This window comes from Oryza brachyantha, chromosome 1 (genome assembly GCF_000231095.2).
Source record: "Oryza brachyantha chromosome 1, ObraRS2, whole genome shotgun sequence".
NCBI lineage: Eukaryota > Viridiplantae > Streptophyta > Magnoliopsida > Poales > Poaceae > Oryza > Oryza brachyantha.
Window position 1 is genome coordinate 8,476,467 of NC_023163.2, and position 18,331 is coordinate 8,494,797.

The following is an 18,331-nucleotide window of genomic DNA, read 5'->3' on the forward strand; positions in this document are numbered from 1 at the left end:
CGCGTCAAGATAGAATATTTTGACAAGCATAACTAAATTAAGATTTAAAAAGTCAACTTTTGGCTATTCTGTTCAAGATGATCTGAGCAGAGCTAGTAAACAGAAATCCGGGCCAATTCATCAAAAAGATAATTAAAAAAAAGGAGAAGAAACCTGCATCAGGTTGGGCCGTCGCTGCTAGCAATGCTTTGCTAGTTTGTTTGCTTTAGCAGCGGGCCAATAGCCCGCAACCGCAAATGGCTCAGAAGCAGGCGACCACACTCATCAAGTCTCTCTGCGCGCGCGGCGCGGTCCGCCACGCCCGCGGCCTGTTCGACGAAATGCCCGACCGCGACGTCGTGGCCTGGACGGCCATGCTCTCCGGGTACGCCTCCAACGGGCGCCACCGGGAGGCGCTGGACGTGCTCCGCACCATGGTCGCCGCGGGCGCCGCCCCCAACGAGTACACGCTGTCCAGCGCCATAGCCGCGTGCCGCGGAGCCGGAGCGGCGGCGGCGGCGACGCCCCTGCACGCCGTCGCGGTGCGGCGGGGCGTGGACCGCATGCCCTACGTCGTGAACGCGCTCATCGACGCCTACGCGTCGCTCGCGGAAGGCGTCCGGGACGCGAGGAGGCTGTTTGATGCGTTGGGGAGCGGGCGCACGGCCGCGTCGTGGACGTCGATGATCGCCGGGTATGCCCGCTGGGGACAGGAGCGCACGGGACTGCGGTTGTTCAAGACTATGCTTAAGGTGGGGATGTCTCCTACTCTTGCTGCATGAGTTAACGATGGCAACCTATCATGCTGCTCTGCTCTGTGGAATTTCCTGTCAATGTCATGTCCAAGTTCAAATAAAATTAGTCTGAGTCACACATAGGACTTTGCTGTTTATGCTGGGAACATGAAATTGGTACGGATTGCTATAGATTTGTTATGAGTATATATCCTTTTTCACTTTATACTGTTTTTGCAGTGCAGGATGGTGTTGAATTGAGCCCGTTTACATACTCTATTGCACTCCATGCATGTGTGTCGGTAATCGACTTATGTCTTGGGCAGCAACTTCATTTGCAGTGCATAAGGAAAGCGCTTGATGCAAACCTTGCTGTTGTAAATTCTCTGATTGATATGTACTGCAGTTGTGCAAGAATTTTGGATGCAAGAAGGCTTTTTGATGAAACTCCTGAGAGGAACTTGATCACTTGGAATACCATGATTGCTGGGTATTGCCAGTGCTATCCTCTAATGGCCCTGCAGCTCCTACTTGACATCAATGAAGAGCCAAATTGCTTCACTCTAACTAGCATTACATCAGCCTGTGCTGATCTTGCGGCTTTGAGATGCGGGAAGCAGGTCCATGGTGCTGTTCTTCGGAGAAGTTACAATGATGACCTACAGATGTGCAATGCCCTTGTGGACATGTACTCAAAGTGTGGGAGCATAGCAAATGCAGAAAAGGTGTTCGACAAGATGGTTTCCAAGGACAAGTTTTCATGGACATCAATGATTGCCGGGTATGGAATGAATGGGTATGGAAATGAGGCCGTCCAACTTTTCAGTTCCATGATCCATTCTGGGGTGCGTCCTGACCATGTTGTGTTCCTGAGCCTAATAAGTTCTTGCAGTCATACTGGTTTAATCGATGAAGGATGGAATTTCTTCAGGTCAATGATAGATGAGTATAATTTGCAGCCTAACAAGGAGGTTTATGGGAGTGTCGTCAATCTCCTTGCTCGTGCAGGTAGGCTGAGAGAAGCCTTGGATCTAATTGATACAATGCCATTTGCTCCCAATGAATATGTTTGGGGAGCATTGCTTGGTGCCTGCAAGATGTACAACAATGTGGAGATGGGCAGATTAGCTGCGAGAAAGATCACTGAGATCAATCCTGATGGAGTGAAGAACTATATCATGCTTGCAAATATATATGCTGCTGGTAATAAATGGGGTGAGTATGCTTTTACCAGGAGGTTGTTGAGAGGCATAGGGAGCAGGAAGGAGGCTGGAATTAGTTGGATAGAGATAATGGATAAGATGTATAGCTTTACCACAGCTGACAGTAGCAGTCCTCAAGTTTGTTTGGCAGATGAAGTGTTGAATATCTTGTCTCAACATATGGATGATGTTGGAACTGAATGTCCTCACGTTATTTTTTGAGTTGCATGACTCATTTGTGTGTAAAGGCTTCATCAATTGAAATCAAACCTTTGCCCAAACTGGTGCTGGAGTTTGGTGTTGTGACAGTACCTGTTCAGAACCAAACAATTGTAGACGAAATCTTATGAAAATCTACAAGAGGTACCTCTGGATCTTCAGAAATTGTTTAATTATTGTTAAAGAAAATACACCTACGTAGATACCAATTTATTTGTTCTCTCTCAATTTTATGGTTTCCCACTTGCATATGGAAAACAAGTAATTGTGACAATGCCTTTTTTTTTCCTGTTAGTTCTTGATACATTACTAATGATTCGAACATGGGCATTCATCCAATGTACAAAATTGACTTGCATGTTATGGTAACAATTGATTGCATATTTTAATTGGATTTATTCAGATACCTCTGAATTGGTGTTGGAATTAATTTGATAGCATATGTGACAGTAAATCAGTTGGTTGGGGTGGATTTTGCAATCCCTCAAGGGCTCAAGGCTGCTGCGATTGGGGCTTTGTTACCTGCTAGCAATACCTTCTACCTTATTTTTCAAAACATTGCATTTGATTGATGAAATCCATATCTTTCAGAGAGTGATTGGTAAAAGCAAAGATAGTAACAAGAGGTGAATGGTGGCTTATAAATGAAAAGGAGTTAATATTTCAGTAAAACAACTGAGAATCTTTTACTGATATTGGGTGGCCGTGGTTGGTACGAGCTTCTCTAGTAGAATTTTTTGCTTTGCTGTTCCCCTGTATATGTCGGACTGCAACAGCAGAACAACTTAGAATATTTACTAATATTGGGTGCTCATTGTTTACAAGCTTCTCTAGTAGAACTTCTTGCTTTGTTTGTGCCCCAGTACATATGCGTGAGTGCAATAGCCGAACCATTAAAACTAAGTTGGATTAATTTTTAAGACGTGTTTCTAAACATGAACTCTGAGTTTTGAGGATTGAGCTGCTCCTTTGCACCTATTTTCATCCTTCTCTTCTTTTTGTGATTGCTATCCTGGTACACAGAGCCTTTGGATGGAATTATGATCATCTATGAAACTTTCGCAGGCTAAGAAGACTGACTGTGGTTCATTTTATTAGTAAAAATCAGCATAAACCTGTGGTTTACATATTTACTCAGAGCATGTCACCTAGATCGTAGCCTCTACTTTTGTTAGTTAATTAGGTCCCAAAATGGAAACTTGAGAACCTTGTTGACAAAATTTTGAAGATTAGTGGCCTGACTAAAGTTGAGTACCAGGACTTGGCCAGTTGGGCTAATGTTTAGAGACCAGCTTTACTGGTATGAAATTAAATATTGTTCTTCTTGTCTGAACAGAACCCACTACACTTTGAAAGGAAAAAAAATCATATATACTTCTATTCACAACTGAGATACAAAGAAGATAGAATGCCTTGTGAATGGAAACAGTGGCAAAAAAGCTTGGTGTTCATATCACCCCAACTGGATGACTTTAGTAGGTTTCATGCCATCTTTTTCTCCTGTCCTATTTTTGGTAGAATGCCATTGTTGTCACAAAATATGTTGCTTGTATCCCTCAGATTGTTCAACCGGAATGGGTGCCCTAACCTTTGCATAATATTCATGTTGAACAAGAAAACCAGGGTTTCAACATTGATATCTGTAATCTGTTTATACTAGCTTCTCATCTATAGTTTCAGTTTAATGCTGATGAATTCATGTACTCAATAGCAATTTCAGATGCTTATGTTTGCAATAAGGAGAACAAAAGATCATTATGTCCTATCATACTCTTCTGAAGGACTTCTCTTTTACTTGGGAAGAACGAGTCATGCACACTAGGGTTTTATATAGTCTTAGTTATGATTTACACTTTGCATAATGCTTCCGCTGATTGCTTTGTTCATGGGAAGAAATAGATGCAATCTGAAAGGCAGAGACACTAGCACGGTTGCTGGAGGCAGCATAATGTTCAGGTAATGGGTATTGAGTTATTAATCCCATTTTATGAATCATACAAATGCCATATATGCTGAGCAACGATCTGACCTTTTGGCTGCAATGTCTTTGATACAAATAAAAAGATCTGCATTTGTCAAACCTTATGCATGAACAATGACACAACACAATATTGTACAAAGAGTCAAAAGACTTCAGAACTAACATATATCCTCATTAACTTTTAGAATTTGGTGCATATATAGAAGTAAGTTTTGTGAATAAAAATGTTTTAAAGAATGTAACTATAGCACTCCAAGAGTACACAATGGGTTAGGTTGAGTTTATGTGCCTGAAGGAAACTTAAAAGCAACCTATAATTTGAAATGTCATACATGACAAACAGCCAGACCTACCTTTGTGATGGGCACATAACTTTTCTGAGCATTGAATCAAGTTCTAGATATGGTTTAACAGTTATACCATGACCAAGAGCTAGCAACCTGGCCATGTTATTAGTATTATTATTTTTGGTGAGAGGACCTGGCACAGAACTTGTGGAGCACATCACTGGTTTGCATCAACAACCCCTTTATTTCCCGCCAGCGCCAGGTACTTCTTCTCACGGGTGAACTTGGTGCATTCAAACCCAAGCACCCTACCAATCTCACCCTGCACCATGTTGGCCACATGTTTGCTCTCGCAGGTCTTGCCGTCCACCACCATCCTGGTCGGCATCTTCTCCATGAACTGGACATCGTAAGCCGGGCGCGGGTTCATGAAGTAGTAGAAGCTGTCCAGCCACTTGCACCTTCCGGTGGAGTTGCCGTAGAACATGCCGGACCAGTTCACCAGCGCCACCAGGTGCACCTCGTCGACGAGCTCCAGCGACAGCGGGCTGAACCGCAGCAGGTACGGCTCACGGCAGGTCGTCCCCTCGGGGCACACCACCAGGTCCCCCCGCTGCAGCGCCCTCTCCATCCTCCTCCGGTCCTCGTCGCGGTCTCGGGTCAGCCGGATGGTCGGGATGGGCGATATCCACTCGGTGAGGCGGCTGACGCTGTAGGTGACGGCGCTCACCTTCTTGTTGAGCATCGCCGAGATGTAGATTGGGTCGAGGAGGGTGCGGTGGTTGCACACGTAGAGGCGCCCCGTTGTGTTCTTTGGGCGATCATCGTCAGGTTGCTGATGATCGCCAGGTTTGGCATGGCCTGTGGGTGTGGTGGTAGTGTTGTTGGAGACAGGAGGGTTGATGACACGGGTTCTGACTCCGGCTATGGATCCGATCGCCACAGAAATCGGGTATGGCAGGGTGACGAAGATGAATGTTCTGAAAATGGTGAGGGGGAGTGAAAATGGAAGCCATAGGAACATGGCCAGGGTGGCTTCAGGGGTAGGCCTGAAGGCCAGCCTTCCGTCATGGAAGATCAGGGGCTTTGGGTACTGGTCTCTTGGCAAGGGTGACCATTTTCTTTTCTCTTCTGGAGTCACCAAGTAGATCTCCTGTAGAGAAGAAATGAAACTTATTGGTTAGTATGGTTCACACCCAGTCCCATAGGTTTATATGCTGGATTACTGAAATAGATTTCAGACTAAAGTAAAATATGGAAAAGGAATAGAGCACAAAAAAGTTGAAGTTCCTACTACAGACAGTAAACAGGTACAGCGAACTTCCAGAATTACGAAACTACAAGCAAATTTTGACTTGTCTCTAGAATTCAGAATTGTTCAAACTTATCAAAGATGATAGAAGAGATGTCTCTATTCTTTCTGAGAGAGATATTTAGATTGCAGAACATTGGTTCAGGATTCTTGATGGTTTGGCGAAAGTAAATAGCTCTCGAACTCATATTATCTATCAATCCTTTTTTCGAGGTATTATGCACTCATTGATCCTTGAATTCTGAAATTTGCAAATCATATACCCTAACTTTGGATAAAATTCTCTCGCCCACTCAGAACAAATTGTTTTTCAATATATACCTGCTGGTTAGAATAATGATATTGAAAATGAAGGGAACCTATAGCCTGTTGACAGCTAATGATTTGGTTCACTCCCTCCAAGCAACAAGATTTCTCAAGCTAACTGTGATCGGTTGCTTGCACCATGCGATCATTTAAATATACTGATAAAGTTAGCCTAATTCATCAAACAATTCCTTGTGTGTTTTTCCCTTTCCCTGTTTCAAGCTTACGAGCAAAACTGCAACTAAAAGGCAATATTACGAAGCAAACTGCTAGACCTCTGCATAAAAAATGTAAGACAGTTTGCACCCTCTCTTGTATCAAGAAATCTATTTTCTTCTTTCAACGAAAACACCAATAATTTTTTTAGTCCCAATCTAGATACATGCATTTATAACCTATAAAACTCAGTGGTATTAAGGGTAAGAAGCCATAAAAGTTAGTGGTATCATGGGTTAGCAGCCATAAATGAAATGCTTTGAAACTTAATGTATCCTACATTCTTTTGTAAAAGACTCCAAAGATATAAACCTTATAATTATATACGGAGGGAGTAATGTCAAAGCTAAGGTTGTGTTAGTTTGTGGGTGAAGGGGCCAAGGGGGTGAATACTCCCTCGTTCTAGAACCGCTAGACTGTGCGTCACACACACACATATATAATCAATACTTAATTAATCATATGCCAATGATTTACCTTGTTTTATTCTTGTTTCCCTACCTCTCAAACTCATACAAAAGTAACATATACTAGCTAGCTCATTTACTCATTGCCCTTCATGCAAGCTCATGTCCAGCAAGTTCATGTCACCTTCTAGGCACCATCAAGATAAGATACCACGCCCACATCTTTTTGCTTATACTTATGAAGTTAAAATTAAATTTTTAACATTAAATTTGGGGTTGATTTTGCATTTTTCAACAGAAGTTTATTTTACAATATTGACTTTTAGATTACTAAGAATATGTATATAAAAGTTTTATTTATAAATTATTTTTTATTTGCAAATATGCTATTTGACTTTTTTCCATGAAAAACCCGAACAATCACCCCATGCATTCTTATTTATTGAAGATTATATTCATGTATGTATGGCAGCTGATGCATTAATGCATTTATTAGAGTGGATAAGATTCTTTTTTTTTTGAATTTATGGGGCCTTTCACCCTTTTCAACCACAAAATTCTTACTAGAATTATGCAAGTAAGATGTCCCTTAGAGATATAGGGAGTAGCTACAGTGAGTTAACTGATTCAATATATAACTAAATCACGTAGATATGTTTCGTTGTCATTGGATTGAATGCATATGTGAAAGTGATGCTGCTTAATTGCGCATGCTACGTGGTTCGAGCCAGATTTCGTATTTGGCACTTTTCTAGCCAGTATCATATATGTTAATGAGTAAGCCTAGTTTCAATTAATAATTATATTGTTACCAGTGCATGATTGATTATCCATGGTGGTAGGTTAAGCTTGCCAGTTCCAGAATTCAAATTCCATGTAGCATATATGATAGATATACGGGTGCCCATATTGTAAGTTTACCATCCATACGTCTGACATCATGATGTCAAAGCTCTCTCTCTCTCTCTCTCTCTCTGAAATATGATATCTTTGTTGTAGGGAACATGTGCACATATGACATAATAATAGTTCATGGATAATTCAATTGGTATCTTCATGGTTAAGTTGTATGTACAGGGATGGAGTGAATTAATTGTTTTGACCTACCCTAGTATGCAAATCAACTAAAACTATTGGTTAACTAAATTCATGAAATGAGCTAGTAAAGGTACATTTTACTTGATTAATTGACAAGGGTGGCTCAGTGGTTTCCAATATATTGATCCATTTCCATCCGTGGTGGCATGATATGCAAACCAGTATGGAACTACGGATCTGTGAATTCTCAGCTTATAATAGGATAATTATATAAGTTTTTTTTACCGTCCTTTAATAAAATATCTCAAGATATAATATTTTTTTAATATTTTTTATTGTAAAAATTTAGTATCTTAAGATACTTCTTTGGTAACTTTTTTGCATTCATATGATGATCATATCAAAATACAGTCACATCACGTTGAAAATAAATCTAACAGATTGCGAATCAAAACTCATTATGATCAGATCGATTGGAAAAACCAAAAGGAAAACAAGGAAAAAAACAAGAGTTTTGCGATTGATGCAGCACGCAAAAACAAGGATTTTTAACCATATCAATTCATGCATGCATGTGTAGCATATCGATCTGACCTTGCACCTAGAGAAAAGATGGTGATGACCATGGCTAGACGAACAGCCTGAGCCGCTTCCAAACCCTACCATGTCAGCAGGAGCTCCATCATCCAGATCTTCTTCCAGCCCTAGCCTTCCTTCACCCATCATCTTCCCCAACAAACCGACATAGAAACCTCTAACCACCTTCACCTCCCTGCCCACAACCGCATCAAACCCTAGGTAATCCTCGAGGAATGGCCTCACCAAAACCCTAGGGATCGCCCTGCTCACCGCCACCACTCGCTTCGCCGCTCTCGCGGCCTCGTGGCCTTCCATCCCGACGTCCTCCAGGAAGTGCTTGGGCAGCGTCGCCCTCGCGACCCTGGCCACCTTCCTCTCCTGCAGCCCGAAGAAGCACGCCATGACCGTCGCCCGCAGCCTCGCCTCCTCCGGCAGCAGCGGCGCCAGGCAGGACGCCGCGAGGTGGACGCACAGCAGGATGAAGCCCCTGAGGAAGCTGCCTGCCTCCACGGCCACGAGCATGAGGTAAGGGAAGAAGGTGGAAGACGACGGCGACGACGACCTCAGGAGCGCTCCTTCCACGTCCAAGACCATGGTCGCGTCCCGGAGGCGATCCCGGCCGCCGCCGCCGTCCTGCGCCGATGACGGCGGCGACGTCGGGCATCTCGGGATGATCCTAGCAGGGTAGGTGGTCGAGATCCCGGTGCTGGCGCTTCGCCGGAGATGGTGGTGGTGGTGACCGGGCGGATTTGCCAGCCACCGGCGAACAAATCGGTAGAGATTCGTGTGGCCGGAGGAGGGCTCCGATGCCATATGTGTAGTTTTGGTGCAGCTCAAAGGAATTGTTTTTCGCCGTGTGGTTCAACCTAGCTTCTTGTTTATTTGATGCAGGTTGCAAGGTGCAACTGTAAGAGGCCACCAGCCACCGTACGTATATATAAGCTGCAACAAATTAAGAGGTTAATTTGCAGACTTGATTGTGATGAGCAATTGCTCAAAAGAGATAATTATTAAGCTCAGATGTCAAGTTGATTAGCTGGTCACCAATGGTTTTGATTTGACCAAACTAGCTACAGTTTGACAGTTTCTCATGTAGTATGTATGCTTGATTGAGTTGATTCTGTTGCTTGGCGGCTGTAAAACGTAAAATGGGTTACGTAATAAGAGCCTTAAATCAGCAGTCAGGGATGTTGATTTGCTTAGGGGAGTAAAGATAGTTATACTTATATGCATCCAAGTTTACTACCATATTCACCACTGGTGGACACAGGGGAAAGTGACAAGCAGTTGACCATCATTTCATCACTGGTAAAATTAAGGCCGGGTCACTGTGCATGCATGCTGGTGAAAGGGTCTAGGAATAGTGACCAGTGATTTAATTAACCATGGTTGCTGGTCATATGATCTAAGCAGTGGTCAAAGCATGTCGGCATCCTGGTAATACTTATAGGTGAGAGTGTCAGAATGAAAAAGGTAATATATTTGGTGCAGGCTTGATCTGTTTCGTTTGCTCACTCCTAGAAGAAACATCGTTGATGATGACCCCTCACCTAAAAGCATATATGAGCTATCGAGATACTACTCACTACCTCCTTCCTGTTAACATATTTACTCTAATATTAATCAAAATCTCTGCCTTCTTCTATTTTTTTTCTTTAAAAAATCGAGGTAAAAAAAACTTTGCATTCTAACGTACCCTGCGACGAGAAAGTAATTGGGTTTGGTGAGAGTTTGTAGTCTATTCAAATTAAATGGAGTTAGGCTTAGACCGTATTCATGTCTATTTCTTTTATACCCTTGTCGTGAAGCTAGCATATTTAATTTGCAAATCCTGTTGTTTTCTCTCAACACTTCAAGGTACGTTTGAACAAAGAGTCGTCCACGGTAGAAAAGAAAAATTCTTGTTGTTTGCTCTCAGAACTTGCAGGTTTGTTCAAAGAGTCCGCAGAAGAAGAAATATTCCACTAAAACATAAAAAAATTTCCTAAAAATGAAAGGGAAAAGTGACCCTAAGGAAAATAATAATACTGTACTCCATTTTATATCGTAATTCATTTAGATACGCATATAGGTCCGATTGGAAGTTCTGGCTAGCTATCGGATATTCTTGCATGTGCAAAATCTACGAGGGTACCACCAATTATTGTGTAGAAGTATCGCACTTTCACAGCAATGGTCGCAAGTTTCAAGCAAACTAGTAAACTTTTTTATTCATTTTATGAAATATATATCTGCCAATAGAGCGGATTTTTCCAGGGCATACAAAGAAAACCATGTGCATTATACATACCTTGTACGTACTATGATACGTTACCTTATGCTAACAGTGCAATAACGTAGTAAAATTCAAATCAAATTATGTATTTTACAAGTATATTAAATATTTTATTTAAAAATTTGGCAAGATATATTTAATAATTTATCTATTTTAACATGATATACGATAAATAATATAATTTAGTTCTAATTTTATACCTACAAAATTTTTATCCATTAGATCCAAAGCAACAGGCGACTCATAATCATTGAAGAGTATCTTTAAAAAAATCCCTATAAAGAATTGATAGAAAAAGCAGTGACTTACTGGCTTCTATTTAAGGAGTTAGTTGGAAAAATGGAAGAACCCATGATAAATTCCTAGTGTACGCTTCCTTCGTTCTACCTCCGTTTTATATTATAAAACTTTCTAGTCTTGTCTACATTCATATATAGAGTTTTATCTAGATTCATTCAAGACAAGCTAATTATGTTTAAACCATGGGTTTTCCTGTACCCTCAATCGGCATCGTCCCAGCGTACGTGTGATCATTAGAGATGGGACAGTGGGGTGCATATTTTGGAGAACAAACAAAAAGGTAGTAGCTCATTGATATAAGGTCAGTCTCAATGTATAGCTTCATATTATAGTTATTAAGATTGTAAACTAGGTAACTGAGTCAGATGAGTTTCATGAGGATTAAACTTCTCTCTTATCTCATAGAGCTCAATGTATAGCTTCATAGTATAGTTATTAAGATTGTAAACTAGGTAACTGAGTGAGATGAGTTTCATAGGGATTAAACTTCTCTCTTATCTCATGGAGCTCTCTCATTTAATGATCTTACCAAGTCAGCAATTTTGCTGATGTGACATCATATTTAATGTGCATGACACCCTATGAAACATGCATTGAGACTGACCTAATACACATTGAATATCATAACAATTTTCAAATAATCCGATCAATAAATATCTTATTTTTTAGAGAATATTCTGCAGAGAAAAATACGGATATATCATGCAAAAGTCGCATGCCTAATTTACACGGAAAAATAAAGAGACAACGAAATGAAATCACGTCGCGGTCAGAGGCCCACAGCGATCGCTCCGTTCAAATTGGGCCTCATTTTCCGGCCCAAAACGAACAGCACAAAAAGCCCATGAACCCGCAAAGCCCTCGCCTCCTCTCCCCCATGGCTCACGCGTGCGCGTCTCACGTGCGCCGCCTCCTCGCCGGCGCCGCAACTCCGGCGAGATCCTTCCACTCCCAGCCCTACCAAGGTAATCCCCCTCCATTCTCATCCTCCCTCCGCCTCACGCTCTTGTGTTTGGTGGTTTCTCTTGCTGATTAGGGGCTCGATTTTTTTTTTCCTGCGGGCGCAGCCAAGGTCGGCGTGGTGGAGTTCCTGAACGGGGTCGGGAAGGGGGTGGAGACGCACGCCGCAAAGGTGGAGGAGGCGGTCGGCGGCGACCTCCAGAGGCTCCTCCAGACCCGCACGCTGCGGCTGAAGAAGCTCGGCATCCCCTGCAAGCAGGTACGCTCTAAGCTGTCCCCGGTACGCCTTTAATCGGAGTCTCTGGTTGGTTTGTGAGCAGATTTGAACAAAAAACACGGCTTGACGTTGATGTTGTTGATTATGTTAGGGACTGAGTATTCACCTTTCGTAATGTGATGGGTATATTTCGGTTAGATTTTGCTGTACAATGTTGCGATTGTTAGATGTTGTCATTAGGTTTTGTTGGTTGTAATGAACATTTCTGTGTGCATAAAACTATGGGATATCATGCGCTGATTTGTTTGAATTTTTTTTGATGCATTTTTAGTTTGAGTGTATATTTCACAAACCCACATACTTTATGGTCCATGTTGCACAAACGCACAAAAATTTGGCACTTAACAACAGTAAGTGTTGCTTCTCGGCAGAGTTCTTGTTATTTTATCTGATTGGATTGCAATGTGATTTAGACTTTTAGTCAATAAGTTAGCCATAATGCAATGTAGTTTGGTATGCTTGGAGGTTAACATTTTCAGAAGGTAATTTTGTCTGTGTGTTATTTGGTTTTGAATGAATTAGTGTTTTTGTTTTCTTTCTTATTTGTCTCTAGTCGGTACATTTTTGGTCATGTTTGTTTTTTAGAATCTTTAAACAGATTCTTGTGAATAATAATCTTGCCACTGCTAAGGTTTTATAAAGATATACATCATTGCTCTGAGGATTTTTTTTTTTTTGACTTTCCAGCATCCAACTAGCAAAATAAGTAGTTCTGCTGTAGTCTCATGCTTTGAAGGGAACATACCTCTTTGACCTGACATGTTGATATGTGTCTTATATTTTGGCAATGACCTTACATTACATACTCAACAGAGAGTTGCGGTATTCTTTATCATGTTCTTCACAGGGTGATCACATTCTTAGTTGATTAAACTGTAAAATTGACTTCTTCTTTTTTCTGGTATGCTTTTTAGATGCCTTAGTGAATTTGGCAATTTTGAGGTGTCTTTACTCTTTAGAAATTTGAAGTGCAAAAATATTGCAAATTTTCCTTCAAAACAATTGAAATATTTTCTTAGGTCAAAGGCCAGAATAGCCCTGCTTTTAGAGATACAAATGTATATTTGTAATTAGGGTGTATCTTTTGTTGATTTGAAAATTTGAGGTTTCCTTGATATTCTGATGTGAACACATGCAGCTTATGACCTGCATGTGAAAAGAAATATCCATTTCTTTTGTTTATGTAACGTAACCTCATCCCATTTTTGCAAACAAAATGAAGACATGGGTTATAAGTTTGGAGATTTATCATTCTTGTTCTTGCCATGTTTTCTCCCTCCTGATTTCTGTTCTTACTGTTTCTTATTATTTTGTTCCTCTCATCCCGATTCCCAATTTGTGTTTGTCTGATGAAGGATAATATTGGTTGTCTGTTCTTAATTGCAGGGTTAGTATATTTACTATGCTACCATAATATCGGTCACTTCGTTCCCTTGTTTACTGAACTCAGGCCCATAGTCGAATCCTACTCGGCAATTGTTGAATTATACTCAGCCAAAAAAATGGAGTACTTATTTACGGTAGAACGGGCCAATCTGCCCTTTCATGATAAAGACTTAAATAGATAGATGGAACTGCTATGAAACAACTTATTTGCTTAATAGATCATTTCGGAATGGGAAACTTTTGAACTTTATTTGTTTTCTCTAATTCACAAATCTATTTTTCTAATAGAATAGAATCTATTCCAATTTCTCTTTGAATTTGATTCTCATAACTTCTTGAAGTATTTCCAATACAATGGGTTCTTTTTCCCAAATTTTCCTTGTAGCCATCCTAACAATAGAAGTAGTGAAGATCGGAATTATCAATTGATAAAAAAAGAAAGGATATCAGCTCGTGAGTAGAAACACAAGATATCAACCCTTCTTTTAATACATTTTTGAATGATTTTCTGCCAGCATATTGAGACATGTGAAGTCTTCATTAGTACATCATGATGTTCTCTAGGAAATAGACAATACTGTGAGTTTTTGAGTAACATTTAGCTCCTACTAATCTACAGCACAAACATAGTTTAGATTCCCTAAATCTCAACTAAAACTGTGACAATTGCATATGCACCCACAAACCAGCTAAAGTATGCAAGGTGGCCAAGGCACTAAATTGTATACTGAGGTTGCTCACACTTCCAAGCAAAGGTAGGGTGGCTACTTGACATAATCGATACTTGTAAAATTGATTGTGGGATCTGACTGAGGGAACCATCTTCCTAGTCTTTGCTCTATTTAGCAACTATGTTCACTCTTTTAAGTTGTCTTGACATATAGGAAACTAGTTTCTAGGGAATCTATTAATTTATGTTAATTCTTTTTTACTTGTGATGCAGAGGAAGTTAATTTTGAGTTTTGCTCACAAGTACCGTCTTGGCCTTTGGAAGCCCCAAGCAGAAGCTAAGAAAGTGCCATGAAGTTGATTTGTCTTGAAGTGGACCACTTTGAAAGTTATTTGCGATATCAGGACTTAAAGCATTTGTCAGATATTGAGTAGTTGCAGTTGAATTTTTATGCTTTATAGCAACCCTTGGATGGAATCTGAAAACTTATATCTTATGCTTTTAGCACTTTGTTTTCACCTGTCTGAAACGACAAATCCTACCAATAATAGGCCTTCTAGATTGTTAAGTTAAACCTTTTTAATATGTGTTTCGCTATTTCCTTTGTTGTAAACGTAAAGTACTTAAAAATTTATGGTGTTGAGTATGGATAGAAAATATGCTGGTCATATTATTCATTTTCCACATCCACAGTATGATCACGCGAACTGCACATTTTATGATAACTCAAAGGGAGGATGTTTGATTATTTGTTGATATGTAAATCTGCGATTGACGTTTCCTCAGATTAGTTTTTTTTTTAAAAAAATACAGAGTTCCTTTTTTTTTTACTACTGCTCAACTGAAAAAGAGTTAGGTGAAAAGTGGAAATTGATCCCAAATTAGTCTCATCACTCACCAATATACTTCAAAAAGTTGATGTTCAATCAAACGATACAGCAGTTGTTGGGGTTTACAGCGCCCACAGAATGAACGGTGCATAAAACACCTCACAGAACACTGAATCAGCTGATTAATTAAACCAGCATTATAGAAGGTGTAATAGTAGATCTGATCGTTGGACATGATGCAAATATGGGGACCAGATTCCAACCATTCAAGAAACTGGGTAAAATTCATAAATTTGAGCAGCAAGAACCAGCAACGTTCAAATTGGCCACTTCACCCTGTAAACCTTGATAGATGAATCCTACAATTTTTTATGATAAATACATTGACCCTGTACTCTGTAACTGTTGGCTGGGATTTTCCATCTCTCCACACAGTTAAGAAAGAATAAACAAAATGAATATCACTATATCAGTCTGATTAATTAGTATTGTCACAACAGAAGCTGACTCAGATGGCAGTGATGTCCATTAGTCTACTAGTCAATCCAGTTTGGAATCTATGGAGTGCTAAAAGACCAAGACCACAACTCAAGATAATTTACAGTAGGATGACACCGAGAAAACAAGGCAGTGACAGCAACTACGGTATTCATTCTGTAACCCTCCTAGCTTCACCATGGATCTCCAATCTCGTTGGTATTCCTGTGCTGCTGCAGAAGCATAAAAACAACAGGTTAAACAACAATACCACAGCATGCTTCAGGAAAACCAGCATTACCACTTTATCATGTACATCTCAGCTGTCATGAGTAGATCAGAACATAATTTTGAGAGATAGGACTATATAACATGAATGATGAGATCGAAGGTTCTCGCACTTTGGAGCTGCAGGAAAACTCTGAGGGCTGGTGGTCGTCTCATTCTTCTTGTAGAACTGGATGGAGATCAGGCTGGCATGTGATCGGCCTGATGATATAGGAGATCCATGAAAGCTAATGCTTGCCCAATGCCTTGAGAAAACCCCTGCAGAATCGAAGAAATGAGTTTTAGGTAGTCCTGTATGAAGATCATCACTTTGGTTTGAAATAGTCTAATGACTTACAGTGAATTCATTTCATCGGCAAACCTGTTGATTGAGAAATAGTAAATCACAGATGGCTGAAGTTAGACCACCAAATAGGAAAGACACAACCATGCATTTACTCACTACATCTGGATACATGTGAAAGTATGGTCTACAAGACAAGTAAAGGAGTGGAATCTGATCTATCCTACATCCCACCTGAACGCACACTATGGGCCAAATATTAAATGAAAAACAAGAGCACTGCGAGATAAAAGGAAATGTGGTATCATCGCACAACAGATGGAAAACAGAAGAAAACTACATATTTGTTGTTGAAGTACATACAAGGAATAAGAAACAGCTCAGCAGGCTAACGTATGAGATCAAAATGATTACCACAGCATCTGGCGTATCACCATAGCTATCACATGAATAGATCATAAGCATATGCTACAATCTGGCCCAAAATTGACAATACAAAAACGTTCATCTCCAATGGTTCCACTTTAGTACCATACTCATATAGTCATATACCCTCTTGGAGAAGTTACTTCAGATATGTCTACGAGGCGCTAACCTACTGAACAAATTACTCAACTACCACTATATTCAACAAGATATAATTGCAACGTGAAGTCGTGAACAAACAGACAATTGCAGCAATAACTATTTTTATGTCAAGCCAATTAACTGGCTAAATTTTAGTTCACAAGGAGCTCTAGGAAGCAAAATACATGATTCAGTTTTATTCACGGTAGAGAAGAATCTGCTGACACATACAACAAGACAAACATCAACATTTTTATCCTAAATAACTAGTTAGTGTACCTTGCCAAAGTATGACGAGGCAGAAGATAACGGTAATAATCAAAGCTACCAGGTTGCCAATTGAGGATGCTGGTTTGGAATTCTTCATCTTCTTCAAAGCCTTCATCCGTTCAACCCTTGCCCTTTTTAACATTGCAAGCTCAGACAATTCACTAATGAGCTTCTGGTCAGCGGCGTCTAATGGTGAAGCAGAAGGTGGCCTTGGGGGTCGCGGTGGCTTCTTCGACCGCTTCTTCTTCTCCTTATCGCCCTTCGACTTATCCAAAAGTCCAACCTTCATCTCACCGTCAGACGTCCTATCTTCTCCGCTTGTAGCAGCGAAATCTTGAGAGTGTGAAGAGCAGGAAGGCATGTGATGATCATCCTTGACAGCTACAAGATCATTCCATGAACCGGTTAGCGAACTTTTCGCCTGGCTGTGTATCACATCCACATCACTCCCATTCTTGTCCTCTCTCATCAGCAAGCAATTCCCTTTCTCCAGATCAACCAACACATCCCGGTCATGCACTTCCTTATACTCCATGAAAGTAAACAAAAAAAAATGCAGACTTCCTCCTCCTCCCTAACTAGAAATCAAGAACCAAATACACCCTCTCTTCAGCAGCCGCAAGAAACGGCCCGGGGACATCGGGGGTCCAGTTCTCGAACCCCCCAGACTTTCTGGGACACAAAGAAACCGTCATTACCACTACGGTTAAGGCAAATAGAAAAGCTTCCAGATCTAAAAGACAAGATAAAAAAAAAGTTAAGGACAAAGAGAGAAGGCGTGTGTATGGAGGGATCAGAATTCGCTCACCGGCGGCGGCAGCAGCAGCAGCAGGGACGACGGCGCCGGTGCTCGCGGGATGGGAGATCGGCGCCCTCGGCTAGGGCTGCGCGAGGCGTGTCCGCGGACGAAGGAGGGGGTCGACGGAATGGGGGAACGCAGGCGAGGCGGCGTAGGGGAAGAAGACGGGGGGAAGAAATGGAGACCGGTGGGGAGAAGGGAAAAATTCCAAGGGTGTGCTAATATGGATTAGTGGATATGGATAAGGGATGAGAGAAGAAACAATAATTGTCTTGTTCTCTATGATTAGGGTTTGTTGTTAGCTATGGAATTATTCCTTTTCTTTTGCTGGATTGAACCTCTTGCAAGGCTAGTAGTACATTTGTACTATGTCTGTTATTTGGCCGGTGTATTGTACAGCAGCTACGGCCTCCGTGGTATGAACACTTTATTTTTTTTTTCTCCCGCGTTTGACCACCTATCTTATTTAAAAACTTTATAAAAAAAATTTGTGAAAAGTTAGTCACTCGTAAAGTATTATTCGTGTTTTATCATTTAATAACAACAAAAAATATTAATCGTAAAAAAATTAAATAAGATAAAGAGTTAAATATTGTATTAAAAACTGGAAAAATAAATTTATTTGGGATGGAGGGAGCGTAGGTATCTATAGTTTGATGGCATATGGTCTATTAGGCTAATGACTTAAA

General features: G+C 40.7%; 4 protein-coding genes across 6 annotated transcripts; 2 read left to right on the forward strand and 2 right to left on the reverse strand.

Annotated features, from left to right (window-relative positions):
* Nucleotides 1-236: 236 nt before the first annotated feature.
* Nucleotides 237-2,395, forward strand: LOC102716832 (putative pentatricopeptide repeat-containing protein At1g56570). The gene is made up of 2 exons (XM_040519882.1): nucleotides 237-731; nucleotides 959-2,395. Exons 1-2 carry the CDS (start codon nucleotides 237-239, stop codon nucleotides 2,135-2,137), a joined length of 1,674 nt encoding a protein of 557 aa, XP_040375816.1. The 3' UTR covers nucleotides 2,138-2,395.
* A 1,896-nt stretch (nucleotides 2,396-4,291) lies between these two features.
* Nucleotides 4,292-9,073, reverse strand: LOC102717114 (probable glycerol-3-phosphate acyltransferase 3). Its single transcript, XM_015840191.2, has 2 exons — nucleotides 8,276-9,073; nucleotides 4,292-5,555 (listed from the first exon to the last, which is right to left on the reverse strand). The coding sequence occupies exons 1-2, from the start codon at nucleotides 9,071-9,073 to the stop codon at nucleotides 4,620-4,622; spliced, it is 1,734 nt and encodes a 577-aa protein (XP_015695677.2). The 3' UTR covers nucleotides 4,292-4,619.
* Nucleotides 9,074-11,683: 2,610 nt separating this feature from the next.
* Nucleotides 11,684-14,860, forward strand: LOC102722988. Its single transcript, XM_006644036.3, has 3 exons — nucleotides 11,684-11,800; nucleotides 11,903-12,054; nucleotides 14,402-14,860. The coding sequence occupies exons 1-3, from the start codon at nucleotides 11,713-11,715 to the stop codon at nucleotides 14,480-14,482; spliced, it is 321 nt and encodes a 106-aa protein (XP_006644099.3). The 5' UTR covers nucleotides 11,684-11,712; the 3' UTR covers nucleotides 14,483-14,860.
* A 349-nt stretch (nucleotides 14,861-15,209) lies between these two features.
* On the reverse strand, nucleotides 15,210-17,858 carry LOC102699440. Of its 3 annotated transcripts, none has more exons than XM_006644038.3 (4): nucleotides 17,652-17,858; nucleotides 16,853-17,515; nucleotides 15,837-15,981; nucleotides 15,210-15,665 (listed from the first exon to the last, which is right to left on the reverse strand). In XM_006644038.3, the coding sequence occupies exons 2-4, from the start codon at nucleotides 17,376-17,378 to the stop codon at nucleotides 15,608-15,610; spliced, it is 729 nt and encodes a 242-aa protein (XP_006644101.1). In that variant the 5' UTR covers nucleotides 17,379-17,515; nucleotides 17,652-17,858; the 3' UTR covers nucleotides 15,210-15,607. The 3 variants fall into 3 exon arrangements, 2 of the variants coding, with proteins under 2 accessions (XP_006644101.1, XP_006644100.1); XR_422990.3 differs by lacking the exon at nucleotides 17,652-17,858 and adding an exon at nucleotides 16,061-16,084 and having other exon boundaries at nucleotides 15,214-15,668; nucleotides 16,853-17,163; XM_006644037.3 differs by having other exon boundaries at nucleotides 15,394-15,668; nucleotides 17,652-17,851.
* Between the last annotated feature and the right edge of the window lie 473 nt (nucleotides 17,859-18,331).

What these genes read in the sequence shown, in the direction of transcription:
- LOC102722988 (XM_006644036.3), top strand. Translation starts at nt 11,713, where the DNA reads ATGGCTCACGCGTGCGCGTCTCACGTGCGCCGCCTCCTCGCCGGCGCC. An exon ending in CCACTCCCAGCCCTACCAAG is followed by an intron (nt 11,801 to 11,902) that starts GTAATCCCCCTC and finishes CTGCGGGCGCAG; the next exon opens with CCAAGGTCGGCGTGGTGGAG. An exon ending in TCGGCATCCCCTGCAAGCAG is followed by an intron (nt 12,055 to 14,401) that starts GTACGCTCTAAG and finishes CTTGTGATGCAG; the next exon opens with AGGAAGTTAATTTTGAGTTT.
- LOC102717114 (XM_015840191.2), bottom strand. Translation starts at nt 9,073, where the DNA reads ATGGCATCGGAGCCCTCCTCCGGCCACACGAATCTCTACCGATTTGTT. An exon ending in ATCTTTTCTCTAGGTGCAAG is followed by an intron (nt 5,556 to 8,275) that starts GTCAGATCGATA and finishes TCTTCTCTACAG; the next exon opens with GAGATCTACTTGGTGACTCC.
- LOC102699440 (XM_006644037.3), bottom strand. Translation starts at nt 17,378, where the DNA reads ATGGAGTATAAGGAAGTGCATGACCGGGATGTGTTGGTTGATCTGGAG. An exon ending in CCTCGTCATACTTTGGCAAG is followed by an intron (nt 15,982 to 16,852) that starts GTACACTAACTA and finishes TCGATTCTGCAG; the next exon opens with GGGTTTTCTCAAGGCATTGG. An exon ending in AGTTTTCCTGCAGCTCCAAA is followed by an intron (nt 15,669 to 15,836) that starts GTGCGAGAACCT and finishes ATGCTTCTGCAG; the next exon opens with CAGCACAGGAATACCAACGA.
- LOC102716832 (XM_040519882.1), top strand. Translation starts at nt 237, where the DNA reads ATGGCTCAGAAGCAGGCGACCACACTCATCAAGTCTCTCTGCGCGCGC. An exon ending in TGTTCAAGACTATGCTTAAG is followed by an intron (nt 732 to 958) that starts GTGGGGATGTCT and finishes TTTGCAGTGCAG; the next exon opens with GATGGTGTTGAATTGAGCCC.